We start from the raw sequence: 16,832 nt of genomic DNA on the forward strand, positions 1-16,832 counted from the left end.
AGGGGAGGGACGAAATGAGGGTTTTTTTTTTTTTTCTACTTTTTATTATTATTTTAATATTTAAAAAAATATTAAATAATTGTTTTTTAGTTTTTAATAATATTTTAATAGAAAGTAAGTTCCGAATCAAGTCACGTCAGAACTTAACAGAAAAATTGATGGAAGTATGATATTGTCACAAATTCGTAAGATGCGGTATGATATTGTCAATTTTAAAAGATGAGGTATGAAATTGTTGTGACCCCAATAGTTGACATAGTTTTTGTACTTTACCCAAATTTTTTTTTTCCTTCCTCCTTTTTTTCCTCTTCCTCCTTCTCCTTCTTCTTCCTCCTTTTCTTCCTCTTCTTCTTCTTCCTCCTTCTCCTTCTCTCTTCTTCTTCTTCCGCACCGACGGCCGCGCCGGGGCCCCGGGGGGGGGGGGGGGGGAGAATATTTTTTTTTCCCTTCCTCCTTGTTTTCCTCTTCCTCTTCTTCTTCTTCCTTCTCCTCCTCCTTCTCCTTCTTGTTCTTCTATAGGGGGGTTGTTGGGTTTTCAAAATTTTTTTTTTTTTGGGTTTGCAGGTAGGGGGAAGAAAATGAAGATAATATTTAAATAATGTTAGCATTTAAATGAAAAGTAAACGACTAAGTAACTGAAGGTATAACGTTGGATCAAATTCTAAAGATGAGGTATGATATTGTCAATTTTAAAAGATGAGGTATGAAAGTATCGTGACACCAATAGTCGAGGTAATTTTTTGTATTTTACCCTAATACTTAATAATATATAAATGAATAAATAAAAATAAATAAATGATATAATATTAATACTAATAGTACGGTACGGTATACTACTGGTAACGGTTTTGAATACCATTATCGTACCGAAAATATATGATACCGTACAAATACCATACCATTACCAATGGTATAAATTTTTTGATACAACTTTAATATGATACGGTTGATATGGTAATTTGAAAAAAGTTCCACCCTACTAAGAAGTGACCCGATATTACTCGGAAGACTCGGAAAAATTCAGATAAGCATTGCAATTTGCGAAGGAGGACCCTCTATCTCTATATAATTAGGACCTAATCCACAAAACAACACAATACATGTCACCCCGTGGATTGATTGATAACGAGTCGGACACTCCTCCCTCTCACTTCCCTTTTCCCCCTATAAATCCACAACCCCTACCTCCTCCCTTTTGAAAAAGCAAGTCCTCGTCCACCAAAAACAAAATAATAATAATAATAAACGAGTCCTCTCTCGCTGATATCTCTATTTTTCTGTTCAGCAAATTGCAATCATTGAGTTTCAAGGAAAAAGCCCTCTGATTTGAGTTAAAGGGTCTCATTCCAATTCCAAGAAAATCATTGGGGTTTTTTTTTTTTTTTTTTTGAATAGCCAGAGGATTATTGGGTTTTATGAGATTTTGGGAATGGCGTGTGTTGGAGCAGGTGTGATTGGGGGCAATGGGTCGTCCTGGAATCTGTTCAAGGACAAGGCAAGGAAGAAGAAGGTGGTGAATAATAATAAGAGGGTGATGGTTTCTTGTGTTGCTTCTTCCGTGATCGATCCTTACCGGACTTTGAAGATTCAACCCGGTGCCTCTGAATCTGAGGTCAGGAAGGCGTTTAGACAACTTGCCTTGAAGGTTTGTATTTTTCTTCTAAATCTAAATATAAATCTCTAATCTATGTTCTTATTAATTTTAACTGATCTGGAGTGCTTTTAACTTTTCTCTTTTTAGTTGTTTTTTATAAAATCACAATTAATTAATTTTTTTTTCTATTTATTTATAGAATTTAAGTGATATTTGTGGGACTTTTTAGGCTGATTGGGTTATGTTGAATTGCAGTATCATCCAGACGTATGCAGAGGAAACAATTGTGGAGTTGAGTTTCACCAGATCAATGAAGCCTATGATGTATGTAATTCTATTCCCTCCTCTCTTTTTTTTTTTTTTTTTTTTTTTTATATTGAACATTTTTGTGTCATGTTTCCTTCTAATTTATTTTTAGATTATTTTTAAAGGTACGGTATTCATTAATATAATTTAACAAATACTTACAAATTGGAGGACAAAATCTGTTTTTTCTTTTGTGGTTGTTAAATCTTAATTCAAGTGCATAACCAAATATGCTCCTTATATCTCTAATTTGCAAAACAAAAGCTGGTGAGCAAAATTATTGGAAATTTTTTTTTCCCCGAGAAAGAGTAGGTTAACTCACACTAATTTAGGGACGGGGATTTGAACTTGGTGAAGAGAGGGATAAGCCCATATAATATATATGACATAGACTGTCATTGAAAACTAAATCGTACACTAATAAAGTCTAATGACTGCTTAAACACTAGTTACTGTATAAACACTAATTGATAGGACATATGTCATTAATCTCTTGGCATTTGTCTGAAATTGTTTTCTGATAAATAAAACTTTGAAATTTAATAAAAATATGCAGCAAAATGGTGACTTGTGTGTGGGTATGAAGTTTGAATGATGTTGATGTAGATGTAATGGGGTTACTCTCACATTGAATTATATAAGCATCTCTCGAGATATTCGGAATTCTTTGTGGTATTAGGTATTGGACCTGGGTTATCTGCCCTTCCCATCCCTTCTTATTTTTTTTTTGTCACGGTTATATCACGTCAATATTTTAAATTCCTATTACTTTTTGTACATTTATTTTTATAAAAAAATTAATATAAAATGTTGACATGGCTTAACCGTGACCACAGAATATAGCAGGGGATGGGAAGGGTATGGGATGGGGAGGGCAGACAATCCACGGACCTGGATTGTCTGCCCTCCCCATCCCATACCCTTCCCATCCCCTCCTATTTATTTGGTTACGGTTAAGCCATGTCAAAATTTTATATTCCCATTACTTTTTGTCTTAATATTTCTATAAAAAAAAAGTAATATAAAATATTGACGTGACTTAACTGTGATTATAGAATATAGGAGGGATGAGAATGATATGGGATGAGGAGGGCAGACAATCCAAGTCCTTAGGTATTAGGTTCCGGATAAGGATTAGGATCCCATCTTGAGGATCCTAAGGATGCTCATATCGAATACGTTCATCGTGATGTCAAAAATCATTTTGAATTTTTTTCATTTAAAATTAAACACAAACAGTACCTAATGAAAGTTGGCCGCACAATGTACGCTGAACGGGTAGGAAGTGAAGATCCTAGAAAGAGGATCCTCATCCCCGGGATAAGCCTCTGATTATGATGTTTTATCAAATGGTATGGTCCCAATACAATGCTGTGTGCTCCCTGAGACAAGACACCAGAATATTTATCTGATTTACCTCTTTGTTGATGTGTCTGCGCAGATTGTTATGAGCAATTTGAGAGGAGAAACGACGACTCCATTGCAGATGTATGAGACGTACGATGAAGGGGATGAAGAGCCGATGAGGGGAATGAACGATCCGGATTGGGACATGTGGGAGGAATGGATGGGATGGGAAGGAGCTGGAATTAGAGACTACACATCTCACATTAATCCTTATATTTGAGGGAGAATTGTAATTAATCAGGTGAATACATGGGTTTAAGTTAAGTCCAAATTAATCCCATTGCAACCTAAAGAAGGTTGTTCTTGTATGTATATAATGCAGACTGAGGATCTAATTGTCCTTTTATGTACATAGCTCTCTGAGGTGCCTCGGCAAATCAAATGAAGAGTGTCAAGATTACTATTGCAAATTGGGGTTCTCCTTAATTTTCTTTTATCATTACGAGTAATATTACTACCCCAAGCTTATGGATGGATGGAACATGAATATGCTGTTCATAGCGGTAATCCGCTAAATTTTTTCAAAAGTGAGGAATTTGGTGTTGGAGGATTGATGACTGGGAAAGGGTTGATAATGTGTTCGTTTGTTTTAACAGGTATATTGTTATCAATGAACATATTATAAATGTAGAATGTTAAACAATTTCGTCATGTGTTACAAATTAGATGGTAAACACAATTCTTACTAGTTCTCCACACTACTTTTCTGCAGTTGAAGACTATCATACATTTAAAATGAAAATTGGCTAGCTCTGGCCCCATCCTGCAGTTGTGATCCTCCTCACCTGATTGCTCCGGCTCCGGCTCTTGTCCCTGAAGTGGTTTGTTCCGGTCGCGGCCAAGAGGTCTTTTCCTCTCTCTAATGGAATCTTACGTAAATCCAAAGCTGATAGAAAGCTCTGGAAAAATTAAAATCTATGATAGTTGACAAGTATCTATCATCCACAAAAAGAGGTTTTTTTTTTTTTTTTTTTTTGGGATATTACACAAAACTACTTCAACAATAGGTCGAATCATAATCTCATATCTTATGTTTTATAATTGTAATCTCATACTTTAACTTATGAATTCGTTGTCATGTCAGACCTCCATTATATTTTTTGTCAATTTGATTGTTAAATGATGACGTGGCAGTAGCGGGGTCCACTCCTTTATCAACTGAAATAAAAAAAAATTAATTATAAATTATTAATTTTTTATTTAATAACTATATATCGAATCACAATCTAATATATCATGTATTAATAAATTATTAATTTTTTATTTAATAATTAAAAAAAAATCTCTCTCCTCTCCCTAGATTGCTGATCTTCTGCTCCCTAGATTTCTGATCATCTCTCCTCCCCTCACTCCCTCCTCCATCCCTCCCTCCCTTCGCTCCCTCCTCTTTGTACCCTCCCATCCCAAACCCAATCCTACTCTGACTCGCAACCTCCTTCTTCTTCCCCCCCACTTCCCGACCCTAAACTCCGATCGTCGACTCCTAGCCTCGATAAATTACTTGAGCCCAGCGTTGACCCTTTGTCACCCATAAGCCCAAAAAGGCTTTCATGCGGAAACGGTCACGATCTCTTCTTTACCCTATTCAACCCTAGCAACAATGTCAGAATGGGAGACACCGAAGCCGTCGGCTCCGCTGTCCCTGATGCGGACGCAGACAATTTCTTCGTAGTCACGCAAGTCGAACTCTCGGACTCTGCCTACTTAATTCAAAGCTTGTATCATCTTTTGAACTACATAAGTTTCATACAATTAGAAATCATCAAAAGAGAAAAAGAGCAATGGTTTTGGTTCAATTGTAGGAGGGCATAACTTTAACACATCACTCATCAAAAGGACGTGCGGCAGTATGAACAGCAAAAGAGAAAAAGAGCAATTGAAGCATGCCATGAAACCAAAACCCCACAAAATAAAGAAACATAGAGCATAGCAGAATACCTCACCTTCCCAGAGAAAATCTCAATCCTTACTAACTCGAGAAGCGTAGAGCGTGTTTGATAGAACTTCGCACCCCACTTTTACTCACCCAACTTAGACTCCGCCATGACCAATCACGCCCTGCTTAATTACAAACCCACATTAGTAGTTTCGATTCACTCACGTTCTTTTCTACTCTTGTACAAATCAAAACCTAAATTAATTGCTATTTAGTACTTTAATTTAGTGGTATTCTTCTTCATTTGTAAGTGAGAGGTTTTAGATTCGATTCTCATCAAAGACAAATTTGGACCACATTATTGGTAGTATATTGTTATGTTAAGCTTATCTTTAATGTAAATAATATTGTTTGTTAAAAAAAAAAGAGAAAAAAAAATTCGCGGTACTGTTTACTTTAACGAAAAATCATATTTTTACACTAAAAAATCAAACCTAATACTATTCACTTTACTTTTTATTTTGTTGTTACGTTAAAACTCAAAGTTTTCAAAATTTTCATTAGTTTTCTTAAAAAAAAAAACCAACCTAAATTAATTATTATTAAACCTTTTGAAAGTGAAGGATTTTGTCTCCAGGACATTACCCTTCCCGTGATTCTTTTGGTTCCTCCTCCAACGAACCAGTAGACAAACCACCTGATACGCCCGCCGCGAATTTCAATTAGCAACTTGGTTGGGCATGCCGAAATCCTCTCGATTCCTCAATCTAGGGCTGGGATTCTTATCCAGGCCAATCGATTCTTCAATTTTGTCCGCAAGAATTGTTCAGTTGTGAGCTGAGCTTCTGACGATCATCAAAAACCACCAGCTGTTAGCAGCAACCAAGATTTTATCTGGGTATGCCGTTTATGTGTTTTTATATTGTGGAAACTGGGATTGTGGACTTCGAGCCAAGCTTGTAACTTTTGGATTGCTGATGCTTTCGTTTTTGTTTTGGTGGAACTAGGATGGGATTGGGATTGGGATTGGAGTTCTTCAAGTTTTGGTATTGGATTTCCATGTATGGTTTTGGTTTTGTTGAATCATATGCTTATATCCCATAATTTATTCTCTTGGAATTTTGATGATGTTTTATTAATTGGGTTTCTGTATTTTCCTTTAAGATATAATCTTTCAGCAGATAATTATCATATCTAGCAGACACGAACTACAGAATGAAAGTGCTTTCGTTTATGGCGGAAATGGTTCCTCACACCTCTGTGTATTTCTGGGACCGAAATGGGCGTGAGGAATTTGTTTCCCTTTGTTCAATCAAGAAGGCCTGGCAATCATTGGTCCCGGTACTTGTATGTATATAGACAAGTGTAATATTGCAATTAAAGTTTTTTTGGTTTTTAATGTTGCAGCACTGAGAGCTCATAGGTAATGGAGGACCTCAAAGAAAGGCTGCTTCCACCAAAAGTCCCAAAACCTGCTTCAGCTGTAAACCTTCGCGAAGCATCTTATCGACCATCCGCACTTGGAAGGCAACCTTTTCAAAGTGTGGATGTTCTGGGGCTGAAGAAGCGGGGCCAGGGTCTTCGGTCCTGGATTCATGTTGATACGTCTGGCAGTTCTCAGATCATTGAGGTTGATAAGTTCACTATGATGCGTCGTTGTGATCTTCCTGCCCGTGACCTACGGCTGCTTGATCCTCTATTTGTTTATCCTTCAACCATCCTTGGAAGAGAGAAAGCTATTGTAGTTAATCTAGAGCAGATTCGATGTATTATTACAGCCGATGAGGTTCTACTTTTGAATTCCCTTGATAGCTATGTATTACAGTATGTGGTGGAGCTTCAGAGAAGATTAACAACAAATGGAGTAGGTGATGTTTGGCAGTCTGATGGTTCTGACTTAAATCGGCTGAGGGGAAATAGAAATTTTGATAGTGTGTTTGGGAGCACATCTCCTGATTATTTGCCCTTTGAGTTTAGGGCTTTAGAAGTTGCTCTTGAGGCTGCCTGTACATTTCTCGATTCTCAGGTATTTAAAGGAGCACAAGAATTTAGGTTCGCTATCTCTCCTTATTACTACATGTGGATGATGACTATTTCTTTGAGTGCATATTTCTAAAAGTATTTGGATAATAACTCTCCTTATTACTACATGTGGATGATGACTATTTCTTTGAGTGCATATTTCTGAAAGTATTTGGATAACTTTGCTTTCTAAAAATTGATCGGATTCTGCATTATAGGTGTTTTAACCGATAACTATGCTATTACAGAAAAGTTGAGTGCATACCAAAATAACCATATCTGTCACATTTTGTTTAGCTCAAGTATATATCGTCAATCTTTTACGTTATATGTCATGTTTTGGTCATTGAAATCTGGTGCTGTCCGTCAAATGCAAAAATGTTCTCTGTTTTAGTGGGATACTAGGTTATGTTGAATCATACTTCTACTAGCCTTTTATTTTACAGTGATAGGTCAAGGGTTCTGTGTACCCTTTTGTCCAGGTAGAATTGTAATACCAAAGATTGTTATTATTTAAGATAAATTTTTTGTTTTTTGTTTTTTCCGCTTTTCTTTGTCTCTACTGGATGCCAAACAATATTATGGTTGTACTTGTTCACTAGTTGAAGAGATGAAGTTGCTGAGGATACCGAAAGTCAGTGAACTTGTAAAGACAGTCCATTACATAACGATGTATATAGTTTTGAGGTCGGTGCCTTATTGGTGACTGATAATGATACTTGCCGAATTGCCACAGCCGGTTATGTGCTTAAATTTTTTTGTGATGATTGGAGCTAAGCACTTGGTGCTTGTTACTTTGATGACCTTGCATGCCTTGCATTTTATTCATCAAGCACTCAACATAGCGCTATCTGTGGTGTGTTGTTTCAAAATGAAAACACGAGGCTTTAGACAGTGAAAAACAATGGTGATTTGAATAATCTTTTGATGATTATGATTATGGTCATCAAAATAGTGTTCCATTTATTCACAGTTGTTTTGTTTGGTTATCCTTCTACAATCCATGTATACTTATGTGATCATATTGGAATTAAGTAGAAAAATATCTGCTGTGATATCTGAATTAATAACACAACTTGTATGATTTTGCAAGTCTTGGATGGGATTATAGGACCAAATAATTATCATGCCTGATGTACCTGTTACATGTAGTTATGCAATTACTGCTCACGTTTTTATAAATAATTAGTAAGTTACGGGAGGTAGAGTGAGCCTTTTCAAATTAAATCAGCACCACCCTTCTCTAGCATTGGTAAGTGGGCATGAGACAGTGCAGACTTAGTTGGGAAACAAGAAATGAGTTATTCATTTGTCCCCCTGTATTTTACTTGTAGTTTAACGTTTAGCATCTCCTTTTAGATATACTTCAGCACTCTTTAGAATTTAGAGTTGCAAACTTGGGGAAATTCCACAGGGAGTAATATACCAAACATTGACGGATGCTATTAATTACAAAGTTTCTTTGTTTATTGTTGTTGATTACAGCAATTTCCATTTCGCTAAAAGAGATATTGCATTTATTTGTACGTTGATGTTTTATTTTTTCAAATTTTTGCATCGTTTTTAATCTTTCAGAGTTCAAGAAATGCCAATTATTGCTATTTTTCTGCTTGGAGAGCTGTTTTTGTCAAAACAAAACTACTTGTTTTTGTTTCTCAGTTTCTAGCTTTAGTGTTCAACGGACTTACTGTCCTCTGTTTACATGGATTTGTTATATTTCCAGTATGCTCATTGATCATTAATGCTCTACACAATTTTGGAAGACACCATCTGTAGTTTGAAGTATGAACTTGGATCGTGTCCTTGACTCCTTGGTGGCTAAACGTTCTCCGAGTTAGCGACTCATTTATTAATGGTGTATTGTATAGGCAGCCGAATTAGAAATTGAAGCATATCCATTACTGGATGAGCTCACGTCAAAGATCAGTACACTGAACTTGGAACGTGCTCGTCGTTTGAAAAGCAGACTTGTTGCCTTGACCCGGAGAGTTCAGAAGGTATTGCGTCGTTATCTTTATCTCACTTATTAGCTTCATCATGCTTAAGCCACCAAATGTCCCCAAAACTTCATTCCGATGTTTGAGTTGCCTCTGTTTAGGTTCGTGATGAAATAGAGCAGCTCATGGATGATGATGGAGATATGGCTGAGATGTACCTGACTGAGAAGAAAAGTCGCATGGAGTCGGCATTTTATGGCGATCAATCTATGATGGGGTACAGATCTACTGATGGTGCATCTCTTTCTGCTCCTGTTTCTCCTGTATCTTCACCTCCCGGTGGCCGAAAGCTTGAGAAAAGCCTCAGCATTGCAAGGAGTAGACATGAAAGCATGAGGAGTTCAGATAGTGCTACAGAGAGTATAGAAGAGCTTGAGATGTTGCTGGAAGCATACTTCGTCGTCATCGATAGCACCCTGAATAAGCTGACATCGGTAAGTATAGAACTTGTTTAAGTGAACTTGACACTACTATATATATCAATGACTAAATCTAATCATTCTCTTGTCATATTAACTTGACAAGGTTACAAGCTTATATCATTTCTCTGCCATGTCTCAGTTGAAAGAGTACATTGACGACACTGAAGATTTCATTAACATTCAACTGGTACGTGCCTTGTTTATTTATTTAATTTTTTCTTGCGGATAAATGTCTCTCAATATTGCCTAAAACATTGTTCAACGTAACCTGAACCTAGGAGGAAGAGATAAAAAAAACACAGAGACACACACACATCGAGTATTACAAATATTTCCGTTTGAGGCAATTATTTACTGAAACGTTTCTTCAGAATGTAGGCGGGTTGAATACTTGAAATTGTTGAGCAACTCTCTATCTGTTCTTAGTCATTTAACTCTGCTGCTCCTTGGCCGAAGATAACAAAGATGTTGGATGCTTAATTTCTGCCCTAGTTTCCTCAAATTTTGTTTGTATTGGGGGAACATAAATTTAACAAAAGAAAGGTTTTTTCTGTCAGGATAACGTTCGAAACCAGCTGATTCAATTCGAGCTACTGCTCACAACTGCGACGTTTGTTGTTGCAATGTTTGGGGTTGTGGCCGGAATCTTTGGGATGAACTTCACAATACCGATGTTTGATGAGCCTGCTGCATTTGAGTGGGTACTTATAATTACAGGAGTAACCGGCTTTTGCATATTTTCTGCATTTGTGTGGTTCTTCAAGTATCGAAGATTGATGCAACTATAGATGTAAAATTAAACCTCAATCAAGGATAATGGAAAATTCAATTTATTGCTATTCTCTATGTACGTTTCTCTTATTAATCGAAAGAGAAATTTTGTTCCGACCCAACATTTCAATTTACCTTGAAATTTCTGTTTTACGCCCATGTACTAATTGTGTGTAAAAAGAAAAAACCATAACCTACCGATTATGATACTAAGTCCACTTCATTTCACTTAGTATACATAATATCGTTTGTTTTCTAAATAAATAAATAAATAAATAAATCCCCAACCTCGGATTACCCCATACCCACACCTCCATTAAAACAATCCCTCTACAATCCTCGACTGCAGAAACTGTTGTCATTCCTGTTGAATGATTTAAGCTCACCGAGTTTCAACCTCAAATTGGTTTGTCACAAAATAGTTGAATTTTTGTGAATAGGCAATCTGAATAATTTTCAACAATAAGATCGAATAATTTGATGAAGATTGTGACAAAAATTAACAAAGGGCGTGTGGAGGTAAACGGAGGTGTGTTAACGGCACCGCCCCAAACAAATTGGCTTAATTCGATTGTATCTATTAATTGCTCTATTGTTATGATGTTGAAGTACTGCTTCTATATTCTAGTGGGATGAGGTGAGGCGAATGTCTGAGGTGACTTTGGCTGGGTTTCTTTTTCGTTTTTTTTAATTCCTTTCTAAATGCATTTTGTATGTGGGATAAAACAGAGATTCAACGTAAAGAAAGTTATAAATTGGGTTTAGAAAGAGAAATTTTGTCCGAATAAAATTCCCGAGTAAAAAACCAGTTTCCATTCCCTTCGCGACGTTAAAAACATCAATTCCATCAACCGAACGACAAATTCGACACCCACACCTCGGAGTGCAAGTCAACAAAATTAATAAAACTGATGCATGAATTCTTTGTTTTGGTTCAACAGTCTGGAAACTCGAGTATTTAACCCAAAGTTAACATAAAATGCAAGCTCCATATGAGAACAAACGGAGCCTATTGCTTGCTAGTTAGAAATCAAAGGAATTCCTGACATGGAAGGATCATGGTGCACCTCAACATGACAAGAAACACAACCTAATTATTCATAACGATTCCTCATAACCGTAAACATGTATTTATCAAAACAAAAGTAAACAGAACAGCCATTACTCCTCAAGGATCATGAGAAGCCACTCTTCTGGAAAACGGGTTGAGGAAGGCAAAAAAACCTATTGCACCTTCCAAGTTGCAACCATTATGAAAAACCAGAGTAAAGTTACACACCTTCAACATAAAACTCGTGAAATCATTTAGCAGCGGCGGGTGTCCCTGAAGAAAGTCTTTCACTCCTTGCCTTATCAGCTTTTTCTAAGTAATCTTGATGAGATTGGTGCTTTGCCCCTACAGGGAGGGAGAACACAAATGGAATTAGACTTGGCCGATAACAAAACACATGGTTAACAATATCAACAGGTAACCGAAACAAAATCCGATAACGGAGTCTGAAATCACTCTTGCAAGGCACATCATGAGTTATAACCATTCAATCAAAGCTTTACAGATATCAACAAAAGAAACTGCCATGAAATCGTTAACGTGTATTTCGCGAGAATATGGTGAAATCAAAGTGGCATACTGCTATGGGAAACAGCCCTTTCTTTTCACACAACAGACGAGCAGAACAAAATGCTAATGAAGTTACAGGAGCCCCAAATTTTTAAGAATAATTGCAAAAATTAATTCATAAATGCAAATTAATAGAAATTTCCACTGCTCAGATAGCGTAATCCAAACCTAATTGTTAACTGAATACATATCAAGGAGACTCGACCCGCGTATGCGATTAACAGGAACCAACGAAACTGCTACAAATTTCAAATGATTCCAGGAAAATTGATTTCAAATGATCCCCAATTTACACATTTCCAGTGTTTGGTTGCCAAGAAAAGGTAGGAAAATTCGAAAAACTAAATTCGTAGTTGTAATCACTAGAACCCAACAACGGCGGCGTATAAATCGAAAGAGAAGTAAAGAGATACGAACCTCGATTCATGAGGTACCAAGGAACGGCAAAGACGGCGCTGATAATAACGAGGCCTGCAAATACGTGCTTCTTCTCACCGCTGTACAAGTAGTGCTCCATCTTCGCCCTAAATCCCCTTCCACCACCGCCTCCTCCTCCTCCGGCGGCAGTTGTGCCACTGGTTTTGGCCTCGCTGCTCATTTTCTTCTGCTTTCTCGCACTCTTTCGTTCCCTTGCGGTTTCTTTTGTTCAACGCAGGCTCGGCTGTCTTCTCGTGTTTGGCCGCGGGGCTTTAAGTCCCAAGGCCATCACCAAAAAATAGTAAAAGAGATTGCTTTAGTCATCTGGCTCTCCAAAAAATTAATATTTTAATAAATAATGTAGGATTATACTTTTTATTATATCCAACCAATGGTCAAAGGGTCATAGGACTCGTTTTAGCTCTATCATAAAAAACTGCCAAATGATCATAGAGCTAAACATAATTTATTATTTAAATTTAAAAATCACAACAACTTTAATTTAAAGACTACAACTAAAATTTAAAAACTACAACAATTTAAATTTAATATCTAAAATCATCATTGTCTTCATCATCCGTCATTATAGGTGTATAGTCGGAGGTACTTACTTTAGGTTGAGGTGGATCTTCAAATAACACTCATTTTTTACAAATTTCCTAACAACCGTAAAACTGAAAGGGTTTCGAGCTACCATCCATATACAATTTCTCCGCTTGGCGTACCTAAAAAATATAATTACAAAAATTAAAGGAAATTAATTTATGAAATTAAATATTTAAAATAAACTGTGAAAATACTTACTTCGTCGTAATAATTAGCGCTGCTTTCATGTCTACTTGCAGTTGCTAAAAGTGCTTGATGCCATTTGTTCAAACTCGGCTGAAGATGTTTCTTCCATCTTGAAAAACAACTCTCGTGGTTTCGGGTATTCGATGGAGTGGTGCCTTCGTAGAACTCTAAGTATTTTTTGGACACACAAGTCCAAACACCTTCACTTGTTTGAGAACTCCCCCTCACACTATCTTTCGACACTCATCTATAAGCCCTGCAAAGAGCTTCAACTTCTTTCCGGGTCCAAGCCCTAGCTTTCATTGCAGATGAGGCCGTTTGAAAATTATTGAAAAAATTGAAGGAAATATCATTAGAAGAGGTAAGAAAATATGAGAATTGAAATGGTGTAGGAATGGTGAAAATTTTTGTGAGGAATGGTGTAGGAATAACTTAGGTATTTATAGGAAAAATGGGAATTTTTTAGAAATATTTTGGCCCAAAAAAAAATATTAAAAAACCAACAGTAATTAACGTCAACTAGCCATTGGGGTTCGAATGGGAGCCCGACCCAGGGCCAGCTGGCTAGCTGCTTTGGGCCGGCTAGTTGGCTTTTTGGTCCTTTTTTGTCCAGTGGAGCCCACAAGCTCCTTGGCCTGACCCTCGGTTAGAGACGGTTTCAAGTTATTTTTGAGTCTCTGACCCTCTGAATCATTTGGTTGGAGATGACCTAAGCCGCGTGAATGATTCGTAGCCACTTTTATACAAGTAAAAAGAGTAGGGTCTTTTATGCAAGTAAAAAGAGTAATGCTAGAAGAAAAAGACTAATGCTATGCTAGGTATGCAAATGTTTTATATGATGTGTTAACAATAAAAATAAGAAAAATTAATGAAAATGATTTTAATACTTTGAATTTTAATAAAAAAAAACATATTATAACTTTATTTAATAATTAAACCAGTTCGATTAAAATAGGCCAAACAATGAGTTTTCGATTTTGCCTCAAACGGCAAGTCTTCTGTCCATCTATTATCCTTCCAAATCTCTCTGCTACGCTTTGTCACCCCCTCTCTTTCTCCTCTTCCGTTGCTCCGTTTCCCCAACAGTGACCACCTCCGCCATCTCATTCGCTCTCAATCATCATCAGGTACTACCCTCACTCATGTCCTCATTGTCTCTGCCCATTGACGTCGAACAGCACTGCATCAGCGTCTACAACAACACCACTGGAGTTTCCCGTCAAGATTCACCAAGAGGAGAGGGTCTATGTCTCGGAGTTGATCTTCGGACACCTCCTGACCAGTAGCAACTATGATGATACAGTGAAGAAGACCACCGGTGGAAGCAAATGCTACGGCGCCAAGCTTACGAACATCTTCTCCACCGAGTTCATCATTGAGACGGTGAACGAAATGCGATAGAAGAAGTATAAGCAGGTATAAAATTGTGGATTCCCTAATTTATGTGATGTTTGATTTGCGTTTTAGGGTTTTCGTGTTTTGTGGAATTTAGGAATGAGGATCTGGTCTTCTATTTTAAGGGTTTGGTGCGTATAAAATTGTGAATTATAGGGTTTCAATGTTTGGTGGAATTGCAGAATTAGGATTTCGTCTTCCATTGTGATTGTTCATTTGATATAATTTCTTTTTGTAACTTGTGATTTATTGGGGATCACTGTGACTAATTTTTATATGGGTTTGACTGATTTGTGATTATTCGTTTTATGGACTTAAAATTATGTTTATCTTGAGCACCTATAAGACGTCTTGAGAAGATGATGAACATGGAAATGGCATTGAAAGCCATCAGAAGGGAATTTTAAATAATTTTGAGATTTCATTTTAATGAATCCACACACACACACACACACACATATATATATATATATATATATATATATATATGCACGCACATTTAATCAGAAATATGAATATATACTAGCTAGTATGCATATTGTGGAGCCTAAAATAATCCTAAAAATTCTAGAAGCGACACGTGAATTTTTATTCAAGAAAGACAAGACTGACCTCAATAAATGGACAGGTTTCTTAGATGCTCTCAACAGCTAAATACGACTGCCCACAGCTCACCTGCCTTTGATAAGAAATTAAAAATAATGATTAATTACCCAAATCCTATATTTAATACATTCCTAATTAAAGATTGACTCTAATCAAGTAAGTAATCCTAAATTAAATAAATTAAGGATAATTATACCATTATCTTAAAATATTATTTCCTATTTAATATAATATATAGAGAATATCTCTCTATTAAACACTATGGCCAACCTTATCCCTATAAATACCCCATATTTTACCAAATTTTCAGAGCTTTTGGCAACCCTAAAAAAGCTCTAAACACTTTACTCTCTCAGAGAAACTAACTTAGGCATTAGAGATCTGTTGATCTTAAAAGAACTAGGATTGCAGGGAAGGTAAAACACGTAGGAAAGCTATAAGACTGCACAAGGTTTTTCATTGTGATTGCATACACTCAACATTGTAAGGAGCAACCTTTTTATAATCACTTTTCAGTTACATCAAGGTTTCAAAAACCTTATTTACAAGCTTACATTTCGAAATTCAAATACTATAACCAATTCTGATAAAACAAATATTCAAAATTCAAATGATTTTAACAGAAGCTCCACTTGATAAGTGTTGTTGACTGAGTAAACCAACTGAAGAGTTTCTTTTTGAAGAGGAAACTTGACTTTGTCTAACATCCCCCCGCAAGCTAACAGAACGAGAAACGACTGGAAGCTTGGACACCAACATTTTGAAACATGCAGAAGACAAACCTTTGTTAAATAGGTCTGCAACTTGATCTTGGGAACATATGAAATTCACTAGCAACTCTCCACGAATCACCTTCTCCCTTACATAATGATAATCAACTTCCAAGTGCTTGGTGCGTGAGTGAAAAACTGGAGTAAACGACCTGAAGAGTTTCTATTTGAAGAGGAAACTTGATTTCATCTAACAGACCTAACCCCCCCCCACCTCGTGGGCACGTAAGGCTTAGGTCTCTGATCAAATGTGTTGATTGTTTGCAGGTGCATTTTCGTCAAGACTGAAAACAGTTGCATTGACAAATTGGTGCATTCATTGAGAGTTGATTCAAAATACTCGAAGAAGCATCTCGCATTTGTTTCTTGAATTTTCTGTTACGTTAAATTTCTGAAACGTCAAATCAATTAATTTTTCTTAGAAACGTTTCTTGATCAATCCCTAGAGAAAGGATATAATGGTAGGAAATTCAGAAACAACGACGAACGGAATCCCGTACGAAAAAGGATTTGGACCGGACAGTGGAGACGAGGATATAACCCCACGACGGCAATCCTTAAGGCTCAATGCGACAACAAGAAGAGCCTCACCGTCGTGGAGCCGCGCCACCACCATCATCGTGACCTAGCAGCCATGACAAGGTCACCAGGCCACTTCCACCACTTCCACCACTTCTGCCCTTGCAGCGCCGCACCAGGTAAATCCTAGGCAAGAGACCCAGGTCCATTTCCAAGCCCATGGGCAGGAAGCCCAGCCCATTGCGATAGTAGACCTTGATGCATAATAGGCCCAAACCCGGGCCCAGAATGTCGCAACTGCTGTTAGCCAGATAGCT

The 16,832-nt window shown here is 37.0% G+C and overlaps 3 protein-coding genes and 1 long non-coding RNA gene across 7 annotated transcripts; 3 read left to right on the forward strand and 1 right to left on the reverse strand.

The window, feature by feature from the left end:
* The first annotated feature begins 1,108 nt into the window (after positions 1-1,108).
* On the forward strand, positions 1,109-3,705 carry LOC103964291 (chaperone protein dnaJ 8, chloroplastic-like). Of its 2 annotated transcripts, XM_048576721.1 has the most exons (4): positions 1,109-1,645; positions 1,850-1,918; positions 3,342-3,548; positions 3,663-3,689. In XM_048576721.1, exons 1-3 carry the CDS (start codon positions 1,430-1,432, stop codon positions 3,525-3,527), a joined length of 471 nt encoding a protein of 156 aa, XP_048432678.1. In that variant the 5' UTR covers positions 1,109-1,429; the 3' UTR covers positions 3,528-3,548; positions 3,663-3,689. The 2 variants fall into 2 exon arrangements, with proteins under 2 accessions (XP_048432678.1, XP_048432679.1); XM_048576722.1 differs by having other exon boundaries at positions 1,110-1,645; positions 3,342-3,705.
* A 2,091-nt stretch (positions 3,706-5,796) lies between these two features.
* LOC103964292 (magnesium transporter MRS2-1) lies at positions 5,797-10,649 on the forward strand. Of its 3 annotated transcripts, XM_048576762.1 has the most exons (7): positions 5,798-6,081; positions 6,191-6,244; positions 6,591-7,209; positions 9,074-9,202; positions 9,304-9,636; positions 9,764-9,811; positions 10,182-10,649. In XM_048576762.1, the coding sequence occupies exons 3-7, from the start codon at positions 6,610-6,612 to the stop codon at positions 10,410-10,412; spliced, it is 1,341 nt and encodes a 446-aa protein (XP_048432719.1). In that variant the 5' UTR covers positions 5,798-6,081; positions 6,191-6,244; positions 6,591-6,609; the 3' UTR covers positions 10,413-10,649. The 3 variants fall into 3 exon arrangements, with proteins under 3 accessions (XP_048432720.1, XP_048432719.1, XP_048432718.1); XM_048576763.1 differs by lacking the exons at positions 6,191-6,244; positions 10,182-10,649 and adding an exon at positions 9,996-10,166 and having other exon boundaries at positions 5,797-6,081; XM_048576761.1 differs by lacking the exon at positions 6,191-6,244.
* Positions 10,650-11,279: 630 nt separating this feature from the next.
* On the reverse strand, positions 11,280-12,700 carry LOC103964293. Its single transcript, XM_009377215.3, has 2 exons — positions 12,434-12,700; positions 11,280-11,791 (listed from the first exon to the last, which is right to left on the reverse strand). The coding sequence occupies exons 1-2, from the start codon at positions 12,612-12,614 to the stop codon at positions 11,697-11,699; spliced, it is 276 nt and encodes a 91-aa protein (XP_009375490.1). The 5' UTR covers positions 12,615-12,700; the 3' UTR covers positions 11,280-11,696.
* A 1,489-nt stretch (positions 12,701-14,189) lies between these two features.
* Positions 14,190-16,417, forward strand: LOC125473632. The gene is made up of 2 exons (XR_007255464.1): positions 14,190-14,641; positions 16,264-16,417. It is a non-coding gene; the product is annotated as an uncharacterized LOC125473632 (long non-coding RNA).
* The last annotated feature ends 415 nt before the right edge of the window (positions 16,418-16,832 follow it).

The sequence above is a fragment of a genome, unplaced genomic scaffold (assembly GCF_019419815.1).
Source record: "Pyrus x bretschneideri cultivar Hongxiangsu unplaced genomic scaffold, Pyrus_bretschneideri_v1 Contig90, whole genome shotgun sequence".
In the NCBI taxonomy this organism is placed as follows: domain Eukaryota; kingdom Viridiplantae; phylum Streptophyta; class Magnoliopsida; order Rosales; family Rosaceae; genus Pyrus; species Pyrus x bretschneideri.

Coding starts and splice junctions, on each gene's coding strand:
- LOC103964293 (XM_009377215.3), bottom strand. CDS start 12,614: ATGAGCAGCGAGGCCAAAACCAGTGGCACAACTGCCGCCGGAGGAGGA. Junction 11,792..12,433: donor TTGGTACCTCATGAATCGAG/GTTCGTATCTCT, acceptor CCCTCCCTGTAG/GGGCAAAGCACCAATCTCAT.
- LOC103964291 (XM_048576721.1), top strand. CDS start 1,430: ATGGCGTGTGTTGGAGCAGGTGTGATTGGGGGCAATGGGTCGTCCTGG. Junction 1,646..1,849: donor TTAGACAACTTGCCTTGAAG/GTTTGTATTTTT, acceptor GTTGAATTGCAG/TATCATCCAGACGTATGCAG. Junction 1,919..3,341: donor AGATCAATGAAGCCTATGAT/GTATGTAATTCT, acceptor GTGTCTGCGCAG/ATTGTTATGAGCAATTTGAG.
- LOC103964292 (XM_048576762.1), top strand. CDS start 6,610: ATGGAGGACCTCAAAGAAAGGCTGCTTCCACCAAAAGTCCCAAAACCT. Junction 9,203..9,303: donor TGACCCGGAGAGTTCAGAAG/GTATTGCGTCGT, acceptor GCCTCTGTTTAG/GTTCGTGATGAAATAGAGCA. Junction 9,637..9,763: donor CCCTGAATAAGCTGACATCG/GTAAGTATAGAA, acceptor GCCATGTCTCAG/TTGAAAGAGTACATTGACGA.